The 24,183-nt window shown below is 42.2% G+C and overlaps 1 protein-coding gene across 2 annotated transcripts in view; it reads right to left on the bottom strand.

Annotated features, from left to right (window-relative positions):
* Window positions 1–24,183, bottom strand: part of PLCXD2 (phosphatidylinositol-specific phospholipase C, X domain containing 2) — a 51,758-nt gene that overhangs the window by 14,595 nt on the left and 12,980 nt on the right. The window contains exon 2 of one of the 2 annotated variants that reach the window (XM_010852726.1): window positions 1,882–2,372. In XM_010852726.1, coding sequence (XP_010851028.1) covers window positions 1,882–2,372 — 491 coding nt within the window. The remainder of the gene's footprint in view (window positions 1–1,881; window positions 2,373–24,183) is intronic. The other variant, XM_010852727.1, reaches the window with a different exon arrangement.

Raw genomic sequence — 24,183 nt, 5'->3', positions numbered from 1 at the left:
TGAACTCTGGGAGTTGGTGATGGACAAGGAGGCCTGGCGTGCTGCAATTCATGGGGTCGCAAAGAGTCGGACACGACTGAGCGACTGATCTGATCTGATCTGATCTGAGAGTTAACTCTTTAGTATTTGTAGAGCCATTTAGGGGTGCACAGTGCAATCCAGTGTTTCTTGCTCCTTAGGCCAAGTCTGGGAGTCATCCTTGAATCCTCATGGTCCCAACAATGAGGAAACCCTATTAGCTCTAACTTCTCCTGGGTTCAAAATCTGACCACTTTCCACTGAGATTCTCCTCACTGGTTTCCATACTTTCCTTCTGTCTCTACTCCAAGTCTCTTCTCAGTAACCAGAGGGATGCCATCAAAACCTAAGTCAGGCCATAGCACCCTGGGCTTGGAACCCTCCCAGAACCTTCCCCACTCAGAGTAAAAGCCAAGTCCTTACCAGGCCCCTACGATCCCCTACCATCTCTCTGCCTTCCTCTGCTGCTCTGCTTTCCAGCCCCACAGCTCGTGCTTTTCCTCAACAATGCTGGGCACCTTCCTGCTTTGGGGCTCTGCTCTGGTTGGTTCCTCTGCTGGGAAAGCTCTTCCCCCAGTAGATTAACTCCCTCAAATGCCATTTTTTCAACAAGGGCTACTCTGATCAAACTATTTAAAACTGTGACTGATCCTCCAACCCACAGAACCCTGGTTTTCCCTTCTGCTGCTTGCCTTTCTTTTTCCATTGCTCCCATGACTTTCTAACATTTTATATGCTGTATTTATCATATTTATTACCTATGATCTATCTCCCTCCACCTGAATGAAATCTCCACCAGGGCAAGGATCTTTGTTTTATTTACTGATTTAACCCAAGTGCTTTAGTTTGGAGCTTGGCACATACTTGGTGTTCAACATATATTTGCAAATGAGTAATCTTAAATTGATTTTTAATTAAAAGCTCTTCTCTCATTTCAAAAATAACTGCATCTTGAAGATGTTTTGGTTAATGCATCTATGAGTAAGGAAGCAACTGGGAATGAAAGAAAGGTCTTTTTTTTTCTTCCTTTTTAAAGAGTCTATATCAGAGCCTGACCATTCCTAAAGCTCTCCTCTCCCACCATCACCATCCTCTGAGACCAGAGAAGAATTTATCTGAGGCTCACACTCCTTTTCCTGAGTTTCTGCATCATGGGTCTAAGTTTGGGTCTCTTCTCAACTTGGGGGTGCTCTTCCAGACTTGATCCCTTTATGGGCTTTTCCTTCCTTAACTCTGTATCCCCCACTGACCCAAATGCCTTTAAAAATGTTAACACCTCTGAGATGAATCACTTCCTGTGCCTTTGTCAGCTGACGCTTCTACTTATCGATTAACATATGTCAGGGATGATCTGACATTGAGTTGAAGGCTCAATGGAACAGATTATCCCTAAGGGGAACAAGGAGGGTTAAACAGACTGGATGGGAGATAGAAAAATGGTAATGGCCAACTGGTCTTATTTCACAACTCTGCCTTGGGCTGGTTCTGGCCAGGTCATTCAAAGTCTACTTAGATGCTCAACCAGTTGCCAAACATGTAGTAAATATTTGGCAGGTATCAATCCCGGTTCTGGAGAAGGAAATGGCAACCCACTCCAGTGTTCTTGCCTGGAGAATCCCAGGTATGGCGGAGCCTGGTGCGACCCCATCTATGGAGTCGCACAGAGTCGGACACAACTGAAATGACTTAGCAGCTTAGCAATCCTGGTTCAGTGGTACCCAGGGGAGCCCTTGGAGCCATCTGAGAGCCCAGGAACCAGATTTTTATTATCACAAACACTTTACGCCTTCTACCCCAAGGGCCCTGGAATGAGATGTCTTAGAGCTGGTGACCCTGAAAAAGCAGGAAGAGTTCCGTTCTTACCCTTGGAAGTTTCTCTCTGTTCCCTCCTACCTGGCACTTCTTCTCCCACAGCCTCCGCAGCGTCATGCTCTCCACACTGCAGGCTGAGCACAACTTGCTTCCAAAGGCCTCCTGGATCCGGAGAATCAGGCATTTGTGATGGGCCTCATCCATGGCGTAGAAGTGGTTGAAATCCAGGAAGACAATCTCTTGGGGGTGCTGTGTGAGGAATGAGTTGATCTCCATCAGTCCATCCCAGACCTTGATGCCAAAAAGCCCGTGAATGAAGTAGATTTCCTGGTCGGCGTCCCCTGGCTTGGAAGACACACGCAGGTCAAAGTAACGGATCCCGGCATCCAGCTGTTCTCGGAATGTCAGGTTCTGAGTCACAGACCATTTCTTCATGACCTTCTTCACGAACGAGATCCTGGCAAGGCGTTTGATCGCTGGGGTTTGGTCAGGCCCCACTGGGGACTTTTCATCTACCCAGTAGCTGAATGAATCATGGGAGCCTACACAAAGCAACAAAGGGGAGGTGAGCAGTTGAGACTGAGCTCGGACAGATAATCCGAAAAGATAAGAATTAAAAAAGAAGTACACACACACAGAATACTGTGAACAAATAGTTGCAAAAATTTTCAAGCTTGCAAGGGATGAAATAAACACAAATAAAGTTAATGTAGTCTTATTAGCAGCTTGTTCATAGCTCAGTTGGTAAAGAATCTGCCTGCAATGTGGGAGATCACGGTTTGATCCCTGGGTTGGGAAGATCCCCTGGAGAAGGGAAAGGCTACCCACTCCAGTATTCTGGCCTGGAGAATTCCATGGACTGTATAGAGTCCACAGGGTAGCAAAGAGTCGGACACGACTGAGCAACTTCTACTTTTCACTTTTCAGCCAGGAGTAAAATGATAATTTCATACATTGCTGGTATAAGGTAAATTAATAAATACCTTTTTGGAAAGTTACTTAGAAAAATGTTTGAGAAGAGCTTTAAAATATTCACACCATTTAATCTAGTAATTTCATTTCAGAAAATTCATTTTCAATAGGAAATCTATTCTGAAGAACTAAACTAATGTTTGGAAAAATAAAGATTTCTTCTGAAGAATATTCCTAATAGAGACAAACTAGAGTTTGCTTAAGCGTACCTCATAGAAGAATGTTTAATGGTGGCACATTATTCAATGCTTTATTCAAGCAGGCATTGAAAGAAAAGATAAGACAACTCTGTGTCTATCTCAGTAATGCTGGGACAGGCATTTAAATTCTAAGAAAGGCAGAATTATTTTTTAAACTGCCTTCTTACAATTTTGTATATACTATTTTCATATTGTAAAAATAAGTCAGTGGGAATGATTTCTTAACAGATCATATAAACATTCTGAAGAGCCTTGGTTAGTTATATGCCCCTTTTTCTGAAATCATCTCTTAATAAGCCAATTATTAAATGATCAAATGCATGTTGTATTTCTCTTCCTTAAAGAAGGTAAGGATCCTCCTAGACACTGAGATGATCTTACTGTTATAAAGTCTAAATGACCATGAGAGACACTTTTCTAACTACAGTGAGAAAATATTTCAGTAGTAATTTAAGTAAAAATTATCTTTAACAAATATCTTCCATTTTGTCATCAGTTTCTATCTGGTGTCAACCATTTTTATTTGGTTGGCTTGGTGAGTGGCTCTGACCCCAGGGGTCTCCTCACAGGGTGCTGCACTTTGCAAACAAAATCTAAGAGAAAAGTGTTGTGTTCTGCCAATCTTGTCCTTAATCACTACGACTCACACCAGAATCAAAATTCTTATATTCATATAGAATACTCTTGACTGTCACCAGTTATACTTTTCAGTAAGTTTTAGAGTAGGTATTTCATACATAATGTAGGATTTTATACAACTCTACTGTTTTATGTTTTATTATTTCCATTTTCTTGAAAATAAATCATTCTGGGAATGGTTTTTACTGTTTCATCTTTTTAGAAATAAACCCAAAAAACAACAAAAAAAATGTGACAAGCAATGCTTTATTGTTATGTAGTCTCTAGAACATGAAGGGTATTCAGTAACTATTAAGAAAAAGCATAGTTATCAATCCTCAGGCAAAGTGAATTTTGTGAGCAAGGAAATTACTAGCATGTTTCAGGTAAAAAATGGCTGTTACTAATAGAAATGTGGAGCGAGTCCCTCTGGAGTTCCCACACTGGTTGTCTCTGCTAATGAGACTCACTGGAAACTTGCCGAATGCTCTGCTTCCCTGGGCTGCAGCAGAAATAGGAGCTCTTTATACCTCTTCACTGAGAGATTTATTATGAATACATTATGTATAGATGGAGGACAACCAGTTCTCTCTTCTTTTTAGATTTTATCAGCAGCCCAGCTGTTTGGGATTGAGTGTGTAATATAGTATGAGTTATGTATTGTACTTAATTCTTCCCTGGGTATCAGGGAATAGCCATTATCCAAGCATGGAGAAAAGCAAATCCCTGCTGATATTCTCTGGCTGGTGCTGAGCCCAGTTTCATGCCCAGAGGGAGATGTGCTAACAACCTCCGGGGTTTTCTCCGTGTCTGAGGACTATGCAGCAGTGTGACAGCCGTGGGGCCCCAGGGACCATTTCTGAATACATGGGGACACACTGGGCACCAGCGCATCCTGCAGAAGAGGAAGGGCATGCACATCTCCTGGGAACTCGGAGTCTCTCTGCAACCTTTTGCTCCCTTTTCTATTCTAGCTGCCTAGCATTGCCCACTGCCATCCCCTGGACAGGAAGGAACAGGACAAGGGAGCAGGTTGTTCACTGACTGTTTGATAGCGTTTGTCCTTCCGAGGCCTCCAGCAGTCAAAGCCAACACTCACCTGTTAACCACTGTCAATATTTTTGCCTTTCTACCTAATTTTTTCCCAGGAGGTTGTTGAGTTCACTCACATAGAGTGAGAACAATAACATCCAGACACTTGAGTGCACTTAACTCTCTCTTTTTTGAAAATCCAGGTAAAAATACCCCACACTTCACACAGAATATTTACAAGGTTACATCATGCAAAGAGTACTTACAAAAGGAAAATCTTAATATGTTCCACCCCAGATTTATTATCCAAGTTTCCTCTTCTCCCTATTCCTTGAAAGAAGACATTTTACTCTTTAGACTGTCTTGGGGCTTCCCTGGTCATCCAGGGAATTAACTGGTAGTTAAGAATCCAACTGCCAATGCAGGGGATACGAGTTCCATACCTAGTTCAGGCAGACGCCACATGTCTCAGGGCAACTACTGAACCTGCTCATCCTGAGCCTGTGCTCCACAAGAGAAGCCACTGCAGTGAGAAGCCGTGCAGCACGACTAGAGCGTGGCCCCTGCTTGCTGTAACCAGAGAAAGCCTGAGCAGCGACAAAGACCCAGCACAGCCAAAAAAAAAAAAAGTTTCAAGACTGTCTTTAGGACTGTTTCTCTCCCTCTGCCCTGGGATATATGGATTAAATTCACACATTTCCCCCAGAGAAGTGACACCCCTCCCCCCCCCCCCCCGCCCGCAGCCACTGGCACCCCTACCTCATCGCCTTGTTCTCGAAGACAACTGCTGTGTGGACTTGGTCAGGATCATGGCTCCATGAGTCCTGGCTTGTTTTGTGACAAGGTTAGGAAATAGTTTAGAACTTCATTCTGTTGCCATTTCTGTCACAGGAAGGGTTTTGCTGCTACCACCTGAAAGTACCTGTGCATCTTCATTCACCCTCTCCAGGGCATTTTGTTTTTTTTAAATCTCTGACTACAATAGATTTAAGTGGTCTTCTTTACCTTAAGAACAAAACAAATCACTTTCCATGTCTCACCCCTTCAAGTGACTGTCCTCTTTTTTCTTAGCTGTTGAATTCTTGAAACAGAGGCCAGTGCTGTGACCTTTGTCTCCCTGATCAACTCTCCTTCCAGTTGGAAGCGACCTCCTACCCTTGTGTTGCTACCCTTCATCCTTATATCCTTGGAACTGATAACTCCAAATGGCTTTATTCTTCCTGGCCTCTGTGAGGCCCTGCTAAATCAGCTCTTTTCTAGAACCTTCTTACATTTTTGTATATAGTATTGGGCTTCCCTTGTGGCTCTCAGCTGGTAGAGAATCTGCCTGCAATACGGGAAACCTGGGTTTGCTCCCTGGGTTGGTAAGATCCCCTGGAGAAGGGAAAGGCTACCTGCTCCAGTATTCTGGCCGGGAGAATTCCATGGACTGTACAGTCCATGGGGTTGCAAAGAGCCGGACACGACTGAGTGTCTTTCACTTTCACTTTCCATTCCCTTGTGATGCACGATGCACACCTTGAGGAGTGCCTGTCCTTCTCTGACTGCTCTCCTTTGGCCTCCTTTGCTGGCTCTTCTCCCTCCTGATTATCTCCCAGTTTAAAGTTTCCAGGCATTTTTATTCCTTCCTTTTCCCACCCTCAGTGATTTAATCTACTTTCCAAGTTTCTAATCACAGCACCATTATGCAGATGACACCAAAAGTTTCATTTCTAGCACAGACTCTTCTAAAGTTCCAAATTTATGTGTCCAGCTTCTGCTGTGGTCTTTGGCTTCACCTGCCTTGCAGGTGTAGGCACAACAAATGACAGATTCTCCATGTGCTCCATAAAGCCAGCCACTCATGTGGCCCCTCTGATCCCCACAGAATGCCTCTGCTAAATCGGTCAATAGTTCACTCAGTTACTCAGACTTGAAATTTTGGATTCTAATTAAATTCTTCCCTCTTCCTCACTCCCTGCAACCAACCAGTTACCCAATCTTAGTATCTGACTTCTAAAAAAGACATCAAACATGTCTCTTCCTTTAACCTTCACCTGCCACCCACCTCACTACCTGTCTTATAAGCAGGATCAACAGAGCCTTGACTTATCCTTTGAGACCAGCCTAATTTGTTCAAATTTAAAAGTTGATCATCTCAAGATAATAGTGCTGATTACATCATTTCCCTGTTACCCACAGATCAGGTTCAAACTCTGGTCACTGGTGTTTAGGGCTCTCCTCAACAAAGTTCCAATGCATTATTCCGGCCTCATATCTCACCAGGCCCTTCCTCGGACTCTATGCACTTACTTTGCTGATAGCTTTCATAAAGTATTCTCTCATCCCAATTCTGTCCACCAGTGTTTAAAATGCATATCAGGTAAGCTGCTTACCCTATACAGTTTCTTCATCTGTAAAATGGGCATGATCATATCGATTGTCACAAAAATTGTTGTGAATGTTGGGATGCATGCAAAGTGCCTGGAACAATGCTGATACATACCAAGTGCTGAACTATTGTTACTGTTATTATTAGTCATGCTCTGTTACTTGGAAACTAGAGGGAAAAAGGGGTGATCAACTGAATTCCTTATCTTAAATACTTAGGGTCTGGAAGATTTTCTTTCCTGCACCTGAGGCACTGTTCCTCTCCACCTTGTTGGCTGATGTGGAGATAACAGCTTAGCCTCTACCTTGTTGACAGTAGCTGTCACTCGCCCTCTGGGTCACTGCCTAAGCTCTGTCATTGCCCACTTTTAAAATCTCAAAACACAATATCCTACTTTCTGATCACAACTTACTTTTCTTCTTCCTCATTGTGACTTGACTTCTATTTCCTCTAAGCTGAGAGCCCAGAGTAGGCTCTATATCGTCCTTTGGCTGGCTACAACCAAATTGTTACTTGCCACTTTTATCTGGAGAATTATTAATTATAACCATCTGAAAGCTGCAAGGATCACTGTGAAGGCACGTTGTCTGTCTATACATACCAATCATATGCACAGCCCCCAAATGCACATGGAAATAGTAACATGATATTTTCTAACAAACTTTTTGTCTAACAACAAACATTTCACTTCTCTAATATTTATCATTTATACAGTAGACTAAATAAGGTTTTAGAAAATAATAGTCATTAAATACTGGATAACTATCTTTAAACTTCTCTGTGAAGGGAATTTTTGTCATCCTAAGAATATTCCAACAGAGCAGGAAATAAGAACAAACAGGGCTTTCCCTAATGTTCTACACTCCATGGATTGATATCATCCCTAATTTTAGCCCTACACAGCTGAAGGCATTTTCCTCCAATTTTTGGAAACATTTTTCTGTAAGCTTTTCATTTCCAGTTACTACTCTTGTCCCTTCCTGTTTCCTTATACAATAAAAAGGCATTAAAATGTTTCTACTTCCTCTCTTTATGTATACAAAACCCTGAATAATGTATGTGAAAGCACTCTGTAATCTAAAGTAGTGATTCTCAACCTTGAATGCACATCAGAATCCCCTGGGGGAGCTTTTAGGAAACACAAGTGCCAAGATCCCAGTCAAGACCTGTAAAGTCAAAAAATCTCTCTGGGGTGGGAGTTGAGAAGGAAAAATATGAAAATCTCCCCTGGTGATTCTGTCTACCCAGGCTTGGCACCCCTGCTTATAAATATAAGATTATCCTTTGCCAACAAGCTCTCGGACTTCTTGGGATCAGTTTCTCTGGTTGGTCTTCCAGTACTTTCAAATCTTCAGATGATAATCTGGTGGACTGCCTTTCCCATGTCTGAGGAGCAGCTCTCTTCACCAACCTTTTTGTTCTAGGAATGCCTCCAAGCCCTTTGGCCAGTTGAAAAATCACAGCTTGTTTGCAAGAAAAGAAAAATATTGGGGCATCTTACTTCTTTATCATGCCTTCTAGTAAGTCATTATATAAGGATATTTAAGTTTAATTAGGGCATTTTATATGTGTACTGGGTTACTGAATCCAGAATAAAGTTACTGAAGCAGCAAAATCACAAGGAAAGAGATATTTGAACACGAAAAGGTTAGCAGGACATTTATCCTATGTTAGGTATTTCCTCCTACACTGCATTGGGGTTTCTAGGTGGTAACTAAGTGATAAAGAACCCACCTGCCAATGCAGGAGACAAGAGACACAGGTTTGATCCCTGGGTCGGGAAGATCCCCTAGAGGAGGGCATGGCAACCCACTCCAGTATTCTTGCCTGGAGAATCCCATGGACGGAGGAGCCTGGCAGGCTATAGCCCATATGGTCTCAGAGTTGACATGACTCAAGTGACTTAGGGACCAGGTAGCAGAAAATGAGCTGCTATGTCAGGACAGGGGACAGTCAGTTTGCTCTTTATCTGGAACACCAACTGCTGCTTGACTCTTTCTAAGGGGTGTTATTTGGGAATTGGGAGATCTCAAGTGACCACACAACAGTTTTTAGTTAAAGCACTTTCATTACCCATTTATGGCAAACTGGAATAGTAGCCATTTTTCTGAACTTAATTAAAAAGAGTGTAAAGCAAGCTTCTTGGGAAGCCGGTCTCTAAATAAAACAAACAATTCAAGTCACCACCATGAAATGATACATACCATCAACAACACAATGGCATTTTCAATTATGTAGTGACTACACTTTAAAACAGAGAGGGAAGGATGAAACAAGAGGTAAGTGCAGAATAAGGGGAAGAGGATGAAATGGTTGGCCGGCATCACTGACTCAGTGGATATGAGTTTGAGCAAACTCCAGGAGATAGTGAAAGACAGGGACACCTGGTGTGCTGCAGTCCATGGGGTTGCAAAGAGTCCAACATGACTTGGCAACTGAACAATGAGGAATAGAGAAAATCTTCTTTAACATACCTCTGGGTGGCATCTGGGGAGGTGGGGATGATGACCCAGGTCAAAGAACACATGATCTCATATATTCAAGAAAATTTCTTCTCACCTACCTTAGGTACTACCCTGCCCTCGGGGGGCCCTTTAACCTTGAAGCTCATGAGCCCCTTCCAGGTCTGCTTACTGAAGGCCACTCTCTCACCCAGTGTTTACTCAAATCACACAACGTATTGGTGCCTCTAGGCTACATGTTCCCAGCGGGGGTGACACTGCCCCAAGGAAGCAAAAATTGGTTTTGGGGGGATGAAAAACCCTTCTTTTTATGGGTAAAGCATAAAGAGAATACCCAAACAGATGTACCGTGCAGTGTATCTGTGGAATTAAATGTCATTGTTTGGGGGGTGGGGGCGCTGGGCAGGAATAGAAATGGCCCAAAGTTCTCGTTAGCATGGTTATAAAGAAAACCAGGCTGAAAAACAGCACTCCAGACAGAACTCCCTAGTAGTCACATGGACAGCTGACTTGTCTGGGCTGGATCTCCGACCCTGAACCTCTTTTATCCTTAAGTGGCATGTCTGCTATGCCACCAGTGATTGTTTCCCACAGGGCACCATTCAAAAGGTGAGCTGGAAGTGGACGGTCCTCTTCCCATTCCCTGCCCCAGAGCACTGATGGGTTAGGAACCAACTCAATTCTCTCTTTCCTAGTTATCTTTTAAATATTCCCACCAGGCATCTCCCAAGTCATTTCTCCACCTACACAGCCCTGAAGGACCCAGTTGTAGTGTACAAAATACAGGTTCAAGAAGAAGAGATTTACCAACGGTGAGTCCTGAGACCTCACTTGATGAATCACTATAGCTCTGGATTGGCTACATGAAAAGTTCCCCCAGTGATAAAGAGCCTAGGGTCTGGTGCCAGGCTGCCTAGATTCATGACTATGGCTCCACTGCTTACTAGCTATGGCACTGAAATGCTGTACCTTGTTTCTCACTTGTCAAGTGGGCACAACAGCACCAATATCAGTGGTTTGTGGTGAGTGCCAAGTGATTACGTCAGGTAAGCATTCAGAAGAATCCTTGGCCAACAGAATGAGTTCCAACATATTATTATTATTTCATTATTAAGGAATTTATGTTATCTTCTACTTGAAAGACATGACCTGAGAAACAAATAATTCTAGTTTTTAAATAATGTTGTGAAATCTCATTAAATATTCATATTCAGGGATCTGCTGTGGGAGTTAACTAATAAAAATGAAGTTTTCAGTTTAAGGGATTTATTTTAGGTTACATCCAGAATTAATATCAGAAGAAATAAATTCAAATCACAGTATTATACAGGCTAAGTATAAATTGGCACTAAAAGTTAATTATAAACAATCTCTAGTTTGTGCCTATGTCAATAACAAGAATAAATAAATTCAGTGACTACACAACTTGAAAATATAAGAGAGAAAGTTTCAAGGTTCCTCTTGAACTTTTTATTTTTAATATCATAGAACTAAACATCCTCATTTCTATAGAAAAACAAACAAACAAACACAAAAAAACCAAGTCCAGGGACTTCCCTGGTGGTCCAGTGGTTAAGAATCTGCCTTGTAATACAGAGGACATGGGTACAGTCCCTGGTTGGGGAACTAGGAATCCACATGCCATAGGCCAACTAAGCCTGTGCGCCACAGTGAAAAGATGCTGTGAGCCGCAGCTAGGACCCAATGCAGCAAATAAACAAATACTATTAAAAACTCAATCTATTGCTTAAAGCCTGTTGGACAGCAGATTTTTGGAAAAGCTATAAATCATAACCGGAAACGGAAAAACCAGTAACACTTTCCCAATCCATCAAAAAAAAAACAAAAAAACCCTATCAGTTCTAATTGTTTGTTTTAGTCAGTAAGTCGTGTCAGATTCTTTTGTGACCCCATGGACTGCAGTGCATCAGGCTCCTCAGTCCATGGGATGTCCCAGGCAAGAATACCGGAGTGGGTAGCCATTTCCTTCTTCAGGGGATCTTCCTGATCCATGGATCAAAACTGCGTTTCCTGCATTGCAGGTGGATTCTCTGAGCCACCTGGAAAGCTCATCAGTTCTAATAAATATCACAAAAACACTCAAACACTTACATAAAGAATAAATAATCTTTCTATAATAGAAAGCATTTAGAACACCAAACACCAGTTTTTCTGAAGTTTTCTTCAGAAGCTTTTTCCTGAATTTTCTTACATATTGAAAATATTAGTGCATAGTCTTTAGGGACGTGACCATGGCCACTTTGTGCAGTTCGCTTCTCTCAGCATGTTTTATCACTTCGTTTTTTTTCTTTGCACGTACAGGCTTTTCAGGCCTTTTGGGTTCACCGATTTTATTCACAGGCTTTTGGCTTTCTTAGAAGACATTTCCACTTGGTAATGCGGCAAGCTGAGAGCACGAATGCGCAGCTGAGCCTATTGAAAGAGCAGCTGGGCCCTGGATGTGACACGTTCTCCATCTCCTGGCCTGGATGCACCTGCAACTTGAATGTTTTGCTCTGCCACACGTGTGAATTCACTATGAGATTTTTTCATTCAGGTAGTGAATTCCAGGTAAAATACATCTTATATAAGTTGTTATGGCAAACATTTAGATAGCAAAACCTCATAGTAGGGATATCTACAGAGGTTTGGAACTAAGGTCTCTCAGTGTCAAAAGTATTTATGTGCATGTCTCTGTGTATATATTGACACTAAAACGGCCCATCTGAAATAAAACCCAGAAGAAACTTTTATTCAGGAGGAAAAAAAAACATGCTTCATTTACTTGGAAACATATAAAGGAGTTGAGAGAAATCCACTATTTCATAGAAATATTTTTACTAATATCAATAAAGAGCTTCTAATAGACATGATCATCATTCTGCAAATTTTCTTTTAAAGACAATTACTATTCTGAGCTTATTTTTTAAAAGAGCCATCAAAACTCCCAATTTTTATCAGGACTTCATCATACTATTAATATGTCTGTCAAAATAAAATTGATTTTGCCCATTGCAAGCCTGGTCTTAAAGCATATAATGAATCGACATGATTTTTCTGTTAAGTATCGTCAGAGTGGCCAATTAGGGCTTGCATATTTTCATCTCAGTTTGAACTTTTGTTTGATTTGTAATTTCACATTCTTTCACTGATTATTAGTTTACACCCTGTCAACAAATTGCAAATTTGCCCAGTTTGCAAGAAAACAGGTGCAGCCATTTTGACAGTTACCCAGTGGACCTGAAATGGTACTGAATGTCAAGTTTATTTTTCTAAATTAATGTAAAATACATACCAAAAACTATTCCAGGAAAATGAATAATATCTTAGCTGCAAAGACTCTTCCTCATCTAAAAAATACAGCAAGAGGATATTAAAGGTGCCCAAACACAAAAGACCAAAAATCTTGCTTGCACTGTATCTGAACGAAGCTAGATCATTCAGATAGCAGCAGGAGTCTGGGTGGGAATAAAAACTCAACTAGATCCAGTGATGACCAGTGCAAACAGCAGAGAAGAGAGCAGTAGCCAGGCTTTATAAAGAAAGAAAAGATAAGTGTTCAAGCCAAAGAAAACAAGCAATGTTCTCCCATCTCTTAAGGAGGAAAAGAAAAGAGAACAGATCTCAAATGGAGTTGTGATCAGAAAATGAGAGGCCTGGCTGAACAACACCTCTTCCTGATACAGTCCATCCATCTTGGAGAGTTCTGGGAGACAATCTGGTGATGTTTTAATTCATTTCAAAGGGCCAATTTTTTTCTGAGAAAATAAGAAGATTGTATGCCTTGATTTACATAGAGATCAGAAGATTCTATTTTCATATAATTTCTAAGAATTTTTCAACAGTATTTCTTTGAAAATGTGCGAAAAATGAGCTTTGGGTGCTCAAATACACTATTTCACTAAAAGTGTTCGCATTTTAAATAACCTGTGCTTTTTAAGAAATTAAAATTTTTTTTTCCAAAGTACTAAGACTAAGATAATAAAAAACATTCCCACTTAGGATCATTTGATCAAGAGCTCTAAATATTCTTCTAAGGTTTGGAGAGACCACTGCTTAGTTTTACAAATGACTAGGAACATATATCTCAAGTTCTGTATTGAGCTTATCAGCAAGGTCAAGTTTCCAAAGAATAGCCACTTGGAAACTGCTCACTTCTTCAGTGCCAGGGTCCACTCTCAGACTCACACAGTGACAAAGAACACAGAGGGACCCCTCTCTGGCCCTTCAGGGAGCTGTGGTACAGCCAGACTCCAGATGGAGCACTACTTGGCTCTCACTTCTTGAGAAGGCTATCACTAGCTCATCTTCCTCCCGGGCATCTTCCTGCCTCCTGACCACCATTATGGGCTTCCTGGGAGAGCTGTGTTGAGGGGCATGGTATCAGAGCAGTGGCTGAAGTGACCTGGCAACAAGGGATGTGAAAGAATCGCTGGGATAATCTCTACAAATTTGATGCCAGTTGATGTAGGTTTTCACCAGAGACTCCTTACAAAATGGGCAACATGTTTAAAAAAAGGGAGAAAGAGAGAGCGTGTGCTCTCTTTAAAGCACATAGTAAACTCTTTATTTTGAATATGAACATGTGATAAGAGAAAAAAAAGTTATTTTCAGTTCATGCTATCCTCTAAGCGGGGCAGTCCTGATAACTGTGGTATCTTTTGTTTGTGAGGCACAAATAAAGGATTCATCTTTGGTATTAATGGCTTTTGACATACTTGCAGCAGTACTAACCAGCGGGTGGGGGTGTGCAAATCTGGAGACAGAAGCTTGGAAGGGCCTAAACTGTTCTGCAGAGGAAAGGGAGGGGGACTGAGAGACCAGAAAGGAAGCGGAGAGAAAGAGGGAACCCTAGGGCAGCAGGGCTGAGGAGAGGCCGGGCAGAGGGCAGACCTCGTGGGGAGTTTTCAAAGACGTAGTCTATAGCTAAATCACAAATTCTGTTGTTGCTGTTGCTGTTTAGTCTCTCAGTCGTGTCCAGCTCTTTTGTGACCCCATGGACAGTAGCCCACCAGCTTCCTCGGTCCATGGGATTTTCCAGGCAAGAATACTGGAGTGGGTTGCCATTTCTTTCTCCAGAGAATCTTTCTTACCCAGGGCCAAAACCCTGCTCTCCTGCACTGGTAGGTGGATTCTTTACCACTGAGCCACCAGGAAGGCCTAAATCACGAATACGTATTTTCAATGACAATGTGAGAGGTGCCATGATATTAACTAGTCAGGAGCAAACACCTATCTGGGTCCTCGGCTTTCCAGGCCCAGTCACACCGGGGTTCCTCTTCCCCCAAACCATCCCTCCTTGCCTCCTCCCTCCCTCCCGGCGCTGGGCCCAACAGGCAGAACTCCCTGGGGAGTGGGGAGGGGGTCATTAAAACCGAGGGAGGCTTCCCTCAGGTTGAGATGGGCTTCCTCCATGAAAAATCTTTTTTCATGGTATGCTGGAGTTGAAACGACCACAGGGGCTAGTATGTAAGCATCAGTAAGCAGGATATATAGATGTTCAAGGGCATTCTGAGGAGAAAAACGATGTATAAAAGAACAAAGGCATAAGGTAGAAAACGAGATGAGCATCAGGAACTGAGAGCTTCACAAATGCTATCACAGTAACTACAGCAGCTGGAAAACTGCTGCTGAGTATTGTTGAGTTAATCCACGCAAAGAGGAGACTTCCAAGTTATGAGCCGGGGAACACCTCATCATTGGCTGACTAATGATTTATGCCCACAAAGCGAGCTCAGCAAGAGCAGCGCACTGCACTGCATGGAGAGCAGCGGGGACCACAGCGCTCTGTAGTTGCAGGGCTGCCGCGTGGGCATCCGCCACCTAGCAGGCAGAAGCAGTGCCAGAGGCTCCACCTCTGTGGCCATGAAGGAACCCGAGGATGAACTTTCCATCAATAATAAATACCTTGGCCTCACGTGCTGTTTTTGTCTCACGTGAAGTAACAGATTCCCCAAAAGGATAAGCGACCCCAGGGACAAGGTGACAAAACTGATCAACCTCTTTATCTGCTCTTGCGGTGTGACAATCCACATACACTTCCCAGCGATTGTGGTATCTAGGATAAGTATGTGGATGGCAGAGTCCAGTCCAGTCTTCCCTCCCCCGCCCGGGTCAGGTGAAAACAAAGAGAGAGGCATGGGTGAGCGGTTTCTCTCGCCCTGACCTGCTTCCCACTTAGCTTCTGGACAGTCTCTCTCAACTCTCCAATGCTAGTGAAAGAGAAACACTGACAGAATCCCAGACTCCTCACTTCCATTGACATTTAAAGGTCAAGTCTCCCTGTATTGTACATAATGATATCTCCTGCCCACATGTGTGAAAAGGATGGCTGTGAGGATTACTGGAAGGAGGAGGGAAACTTTGAAAGTTCATTGGGGCAAAAGGACTTGATTTAATGCCATTTTTGCAGGAACACTTAAGCTGAGAGAGCTTGTTTCATAAGTAAGGAGTTAAGGGAAATGAAAACCAAAGGATGAATTCATCCAGCTATTGTTTTTCACCTCTGTTCTTTACTGATTTTAATATGGCTACCCTCTCAATAAATAAAGACTCCTAAAAGAACTGGACCAAGGCCCTAAATAAGATCTGGTTTTCAAACATTTTCTTTTAGAGCATTCTTTGACTGCTGGGTGCTTAGTGCTGAAGAACAGGTGTTACCTCTACAAGAGAGTCCATCTGTGGTAAAGCCATCGGGCCTAGCTCCATTTTAACTTTACCATCTAAAGGAAAATTTTATTTTGGAAGAATCACATATTTAGTATGTAAGATAAGGTATGTGTTAGTCCCTCAGTAGTATCCAACTCTTTGCGACACTATGGACTGTAGCCTACCAGGCTCCTCTGTCCATGGGACTTGCCAGGCAAGAATACTGGAGTGGCTTGCTATTTCCTCCTCCAGGGATCTTCCCAACCCAGGGGATTGAATTCAGGTCTCCTGCACTGCAGGCAGATTCTTTGTCTGCATACTAAATGTACTAAATATGTACTAAATACATTTAGTATACATTTCTTTACAAAGGTACTCCCTCTGACCCTCCGGGCACATGGAAACCTTTTTTTTCCAAGAGCTAAAAACATCACAAGGACATTCTGTTCACTCTCTGGTGTTTGCACTTCAGTTCCTTCATTATGAACTTGCTGGTGATTGATCCCTTGTGAGGGCTCACATTTGAAAATGACTAACAATTTCAATTTATTGTTTATTGTGTACCAAATGTCAGAGATCTCATCTGGTCTCTGCCAGTCCTGCAGGGCAGGAATTATCTGCATTTTACCAATGAGAGGACTGAGGTTCAGACTGGTTAAGCAGCTCGTTCAAGGTTACCAAGATTGCCAGTGGCTGCCTGGAACAGAAACCTAGGTCTGTCAGACCTGAATCCATACAAAACCATTCTAGGGATGATGTTATTGTTTCCATATCTTTACTGATGAAGTAGGTCAAATGCATTGTGCATTTACTTCTGATAACATGGTGATCACAGGATTTGTTTCCAGAGGTACATGTCTGACACTCACCCCAATGCAGTAAAATTTGTGGAGAGATTAAAGTGATTTTTAAATTTTGTAAAGACATGAAAAGTTTCTGTGTAGCAACACCAGAGGGCACTCTAACCCTCTTAGATTTGAGAACACAGCTTTTTTTTTTTTTTTTGCTTTGCGGGTAACACACCTCTGAGCCTTGAATCCCAGTGCGGGTTTTGCTCTGATTACCTGTATGAACTTGTTTAGATTCAGACTGGAGTTCAACTTCTCCCTTTGCAGAATTAGGAAGGTGAGTGAAATGAGCTTTAGGATCTCTTCTGTCTAAAGAACTGAAGGATCCTAACTCATTAACAATTAATTAAAGGAATTTATGACCCTATTTTAACAAGGATTATTAAGCACTGCAAAGAAGTAAGATATGTTCCTTTCATACTTGATATACTTGAACTGGGCTTTCCAGGTGGCGTTAGTGGTAAAGAACCTACCTGCCAATGCAGGAGACATAAGAGACTCTGGTTGGGTCCCTGGGTTGGGAAGATCCTCTGAAGGAGGGCATGGCAACCCACTCCAGTATTCTTGCCTGGAGAATCCCATGGACAGAAGAGCCTGCTGCAAAGAGTCGGATACTAAAGGGTCTTAGCATGCACACTTAAACTGAAAATGGCCTTATTGATTTATCTATTTGCAAAAAGCAAATCATTCCCAAGCCTGGCAGTGGTATTTATTTTTGGCTCATCTTAGACTTGCTGGAGAAATTCTCTCCCCTCTCACCAGCTCAGGTTGGCAGGGACAGATCTGCACTATGCAGCTGAATACATGGGCCAGTAGTTTGCTTCTTGTCTAGCATTCAGGTGACAGTTCCCTTTACTTCAGATCAACTGGCATTTGATTGCTTTGTAGGACATTTCTATGGAATTTATTGTGGGGGCTTTGAGAAAAACACCTTCCTAATTACCTAGTGTGGGCTGAAATTTTTCACAGGGCAGGGTTATTTTAAGATTCATTGGACAAATTGCTGAATGGCTGAGATCCAGGGATGCTCTTCAGCTAGATCCCCTCAAAACAAGAGGATTTTTCTCTTTCCTGTAAATGACAGACTAAGTCAGGAGCTCTGCAGGGGAAAAGCAAAAAGGAGTGGGGAAATCCAACAAGAAGAGGTCTAAGTTACAAAAAATGATGGGTTTAAAGGAAGTTTGTACATTGCACATGGCAGGGAAAGTGAAGGAAAATACACCCACCCAGGGAGACAAGTGTTCTGACAAGCACACACCTGCTGAAAGCCTCTGCTGACCTTTCCGCCGAGAGGCACAAAGATGTTTTCTCTGCTGGGGCTTGCTGGGTTATCACTACACAGTCCCCTTCAACCACTGGATGCTTTTGTTCTGAGTCCAGAAGAAGCCTCCTAGATGTGAGGTCTTGGAAAAAAACTAAAAGTAACTTGTTCAGCTGGAACAGGTGAGCAGGCAGTCCTTCAAACACAACTGTGCTCAGGAGCACTCAGGCATTAGAGGCCTGGCGTGGAGACATGTGCCTCAGATGAAAAGAACACTGGCCTTTATTCCAGCCAGCACAAAGAACTGAAGTTACAGCCCCACATTAGGTCAATCTCCAACTCTACGGATGTCTTTTATTCTGATGCAATTAAATGAATTTGGCAAGACCAAGTTTTTACAATCCTAGGGTTGTTATCAGAATTTCTCTTGCAATTTGCTTAACTTCTCTGTACCTCAATTTTTTTCTTTGTAAAAATGGAGATAATGATAGTACTTACAACACTGAGTTGTAAAGATTAACTGGGCTTATATAAATCAAGCAGAGCTTATCTGGTGCCTAGTAAGTGCTTTCTAAGTGTTATGTAAGTAAGCTCTCCTTCTGCCTATCACTATACTACTACTCCTATCTACAACGCCTTGGGACACCTTGAGAAGACTCTGCCATGCGGTTATAGATTCTGTCTTACTTTAGGCACTATTATTCACTTTGTGTGTCTTAGTTTCTTTTTAAATTAACAAGAAACATCTGCTTTTAAAATTCTTTTTTGATGTTTCAAGATTTCATGTCTCTCTCTGATTTCAGTTGCTCCCTTTTTTCCTTTGAACCTTCCTTTGAACAAGTACATAGACACTGAGTATATAGAGATGACAAGATGCAGTTGTGTAGAGTGAGTGGAACACAGGTCCCAATGACATATAACGTGTTCTATTATGGAAGTGTGCCCAGAAGTAGTTCTCAAGCTGTGTCTTGCAGGATGAATTGTAATTAGCTAAGTGAAGTGGGGGTCTTGGGAGGAAGAGTGAAATGGGAGAGGAAGACTGGAGACATGAAAAGAGCCAGCATATTCTCTTTCAGAGTGTTATCTAGGCCCTATAAGCAGAGATATTACTTTGCCAACAAAGGTCCATCTAGTCAAGGCTATGGTTTTTCCAGCGGTCATGTATGGATGTGAGAGTTGGACTGTGAAGAAAGCTGAGCGCTGAAGAATTGATGCTTTTGATGTGGTGCTGGAGAAGACTCTTGCGAGTCCCTTGAACTGCAAGGAGATCCAATCAGTCCATCCTAAAGGAGACCAGTCCTGGGTGTTCTTTGGAAGGAATGATGCTGAAGCTGAAACTCCAGTACTTTGGCTACCTGATGTGAAGATTTGACTCATTGGAAAAGACCCTGATGCTGGGAGGGATTGGGGGCAGGAGGAGAAGGGGACGACAGAGGATGAGATGGCTGGATGGCATCACCGACTCGACGGACATGAGTTTGGGTGAACTCTGGGAGTTGGTGATGGACAGGGAGGCCTGGCGTCCTGAGATTCATGGGGTCGCAAAGAGTTGGACACGACTAAGCAACTGAACTGAACTGTCATTGGTTCCCTAGTGTCTACGAGAAAAGTCATAAGGTGCTCATATCACATTGTAAACCCCTCTCAGTCTGTCTGTCCAGTGCTTTCTCATGTCTTCCTCTGGTTGCTTCTATGGGTCATCGCATTCCTTCTCTGTTTCCCGAAGGTACACTTGCTTTCCTACCTCTAAGTTTATTCCTTCGGTTCCCTCTGTCTGGAACGCCCTCCCCCCTGTTTCGGAATCCGCCTCCGTCCCCCCCCCCCGCCAGTGCAGCTCAGGTGCTGTGAGTTCAGCTGTCCTTTGACCCCTACCTGGAAATAACCTCTCCTTTCTCCTGGTCCCTAACACAAGTTGCTTGTCATTACTGTGGTACTCACCGCACTCTACTTCTATTGGTTTTACTTGAATCTTAGTATCTCGCCTATAAGATTATATAGTGCACTTTGTTAATTTTTAAATTTCCTATGGTATCTAATATGATGCTATAGGATCAAAAAGGATTGTTAAATATAATAGCTATATATCCAAAATTTATGCTTGTTTTGTACTAGGTAATATTCTAAGTCCACTGCAAGGATCATCTTACTTAATTCTTAAACACATTTGTTGTGTAGTAAAGAATTTAACCTTGTCCAAAGAGAGATCTGGTCTTTGTCTTAGGCCTCTGGGAGGCAATCTCTTAAGCCCCTGGAATATTCTGCCTGATAAGAGTATCTTTGTTTACCTGAGAGCTTTGGGACAACATCAAAAAGTCTGAGGATGTGATTTATGACAGGGGTTTTGAGTCATGCAGGAACAGGCTTGACCTCTGTGGGGCAGGATGCTGAGATCAGGCATGTGGACCCTCAACAAAGACTCTGGACACCAAGGGTTGTATGAGCTTCCTCAGTTTGCAATGCTTGGTGTGTTTCATTACATATCAATACCAGGACAGCAGCTCTGTCCATGTCTCCAGAGGAGACAACTGGAAGCTCCACATTTGGGATTTCTTTGGACTCTTCATGTGGTTGATTGTAACTTGTGGCCTTTAGCATTATTCAATAGAAGCTGAGTATAACAGCTTTCAGTGAGCTCTGTCAGTCCTTCTAGCAAACTGTCAAACCTAAGCGTGACCTTGAAGACCCCCAAACTTGCAACTGGTGTCAGGGTGAGGGTGGACTTGTGAAGTACTTTGCACTTCTGAAATAAGTACTATAATTATTTCCATCTTACAGATGAGAAAACTAAGCCACAGAGAGGTTAAACTTTTTGTTTGAAGTCAACTATTATCTAGGATTTGATCCCAGGGCCACTAAAACAGAAACCACCCTTGGAGCTACTTCTATATATTGCCTCTGATATGAATAAAAATTAAAGATAGATATAAGATAAAACTGTGAGGTTTTAAGTCAGAGAAAACAAGACCTGGAGCTGACTGTGGCTCAGATCATCAGCTCCTTATTGCAAAATTCAGGCTCAAATTGAAGAAAGTAGGGAAAACCACTAGGTCATTCAGGTACAGCCTAAACCAAATCTCTTGTGATTATACAGTGGAAGTGAGAAATAGATTCAAGGGAATAGATCTGGTAGGCAGAATGTCTGAAGAACTATGGACAGAGATTCATAACACTGTATAGGAGGTGATGACCAAAACCATCCCCAAGAAAAACAAATTCAAGAAGGCAAAGTGGTTGCCTGAGGAGGCTTTACAAATAGCTGAGGAAAGAAGAGAAGTGAAAGGCAAAGGAGAAAAGGACAGATATACCCAAATGAATGCAGAGTTCTAGAGAATAGCAAGGAGAGATAAGAAAGCCTTCATAAGTGACCAATGCAAAGAAATAGAAGAAAACAATAGGATGGGAAAGACTAGAGATCTCTTGAAGAAAACTGGAGATACCAAGGGAACATTTCATACAAAAATGGGCACAATAAAGGACAGAAATGGTATGGACCTAACAGAAGCAGAAGGTATTAAGAAAAGGTGGCAAGAATACACAGAAGAACTATACAAAAAAATCCCTTAATGACCCAGTTAACCACGATGATATAGTCACTCACTTAGAGCCAGACATCCTGGAGTGTGATGTCAAGTGGGCCTTAGGAAGCATTAATATGAACAGAGCTAGTGGAGGTGATGGAATTCCAGCCAACTTATTTCAAATCTTAAAAGATGCTGCTGCACTCATTATGTCAGCAAATTTGGGAAATTCAGTTGTGGCCACAGGGATGGAAAAGGTCAGTTTTCATTCCAATCCCAAAGGGCAATGCTAAACAATGTTCAAACTACTGCACAAATGCACTCATTTAACATGCCAGCAAGATTATGCTCAAAATCCTTCAAGCTAGGCTTCAGCAGTACATGAACTGAGAACTTCCAGATGTGCAAGCTGGATTTAGAAAAGGCAGAGGAGCCAGAGATCAAATTGCCAACGTCCACTGGAACATAGAAAAAGCAAGGGAATTCCAAAAAACCACATCTACTTCTGCTTCATTGACTATGTTAAGGCCTTTGACTGTGTAGATCACAACAAACTGTGGAAAATTCTTAAAGAGATGGGAATACCAGAGCACCTTACCTTACCAGGAGCAACAGACTGGTTCCAAATTGGGAAAGGAGTATGTCAAGGCTTATACTGTCACCCTGCTTATTTATCTTACATGCAGAGTACTTCATGAGAAATGCTGGGCTGTATGAATCACAAGCTGGAATCAAGATGCTGGGAGAAATATCAGCAACGTCAGATATGCAGATGATACCACTTTAATGGCAGAAAGTGAAGAGCCTCTTGATGAAGGTGAAAGAGGAGAGGGAAAGAGCTGGCTTAAAACTCAACATTCAGAAAACTAAGATCATGGTATCAAGTCCTTTCACTTCATGGCAAATAGATAGGGAAAATGTGTAAATAGTCTCATACTTCATTTTCTTGTGCTCCAAAACCAATGTGGACAATACTGCAGCCAATAAATTAAAAGAGGTTTGCTCCTTGGAAGAATAGCTATGACAAATTTAGACAGTGTATGAAAAAACAGAGACATCACTTTGCCGACAAAGGTGTACATAGTCAAAGCTATGGTTTTTACAGGAGTCATGTATGGATGTGAGATACACACATCTTTGGGCCATGAACATGGCTGAGTGCCTAAGAATTGATGCTTTCAAACTGTGGTGCTGGAGAAGACTTTTGAGAGTCCCTTGGGCTTGCAAGGAGATCAAATCAGTCAATCCTAAAGGAAATCATTCCTAAATACTCATTGAAAGGACTGATGCTGAAGCTGAAGCTCCAATACTTTGGCCACCTGATGTGAAGAGCTGACTCACTGGGAAAGACCCTGATGCTGGGAAAAATTGAGGGCAGGAGGAGAAGGGGACAAAAGAGGATGAGATGGTTGGATGGCATCACTAACTCAATGGACATGAGTTTGACCAAACTCAGGGAGATAGTGATGGACAGAAAAGCCTGGTTTGCTGCAGCTCATTGGGTCACAGAGTCCAACATGACTTAGCAACTGAACGACAACAAGATAAAAAATATTAAGAACAGACATAAAAATGAACATGTCTTTAAATGCTAAACATGTTTATAGCAGCTTTTGTAGGAAAGCATCTTGCATTACGACTCACTTATTTAATGTTTATGAATATGGCAATAAATTTGATCTGAACAGACTGCAATTGTGCATATTAAAATAGGTCTGTGGCCTGAGCTAAGAACATACTTATTTGCAAAAGTATGTAGAGAATTGAGCCTGATGGTTATTAAGTACAGCAAAATATCTGTTAAAAAAAAACCAAAACACCCTTAGAATCCTTGGGAAAAATCTCATTGTCCCTTGCCTGTCCACTTTAATTACTTGTATGTGATTCAGGTCACAATCTTTTGTCTGTGAGCTCACGTGACTTAACCATGAAAATTTAACTGCTCTTTGCCCTGTGCTGCTTGGGACACTGGTGGTAATTATCTCCACGTCTGTCACTGACAGCTGACTGTGAGATTTTGAGGATGGGGATCACATCTAATTCATGCCCATATCTCCATACTCAGTAAGTTTCTGGCATATAGTAGGTATTGAATACATGTACTGCAGATGGTGACTGCAGTCATGAAATTAAAAGACGCTTACTCCTTGGAAGGAAAGTTATGACCAACCTAGATAGCATATTCAAAAGCAGAGACATTACTTTGCCAACAAAGGTTCGTCTAGTCAAGGCTATGGTTTTTCCTGTGGTCACGTATAGATGTGAGAGTTGGACTGTGAAGAAGGCTGAGCACCGAAGAATTGATGCTTTTGAAGTGTGGTGTTGGAGAAGACTCTTGAGAGTCCCTTGGACTGCCAGGAGATCCAACCAGTCCATTCTAAAGGAGATCAGCCCTGGGATTTCTTTGGAAGGAATGATGCTAA

The sequence above is a fragment of the Bison bison genome, unplaced genomic scaffold, assembly GCF_000754665.1.
Source record: "Bison bison bison isolate TAMUID 2011002044 unplaced genomic scaffold, Bison_UMD1.0 scf7180017864314, whole genome shotgun sequence".
NCBI lineage: Eukaryota > Metazoa > Chordata > Mammalia > Artiodactyla > Bovidae > Bison > Bison bison.
Note: the sequence above shows the minus strand (reverse complement) of the source record. Positions and strands in the feature narration are given on the sequence as shown.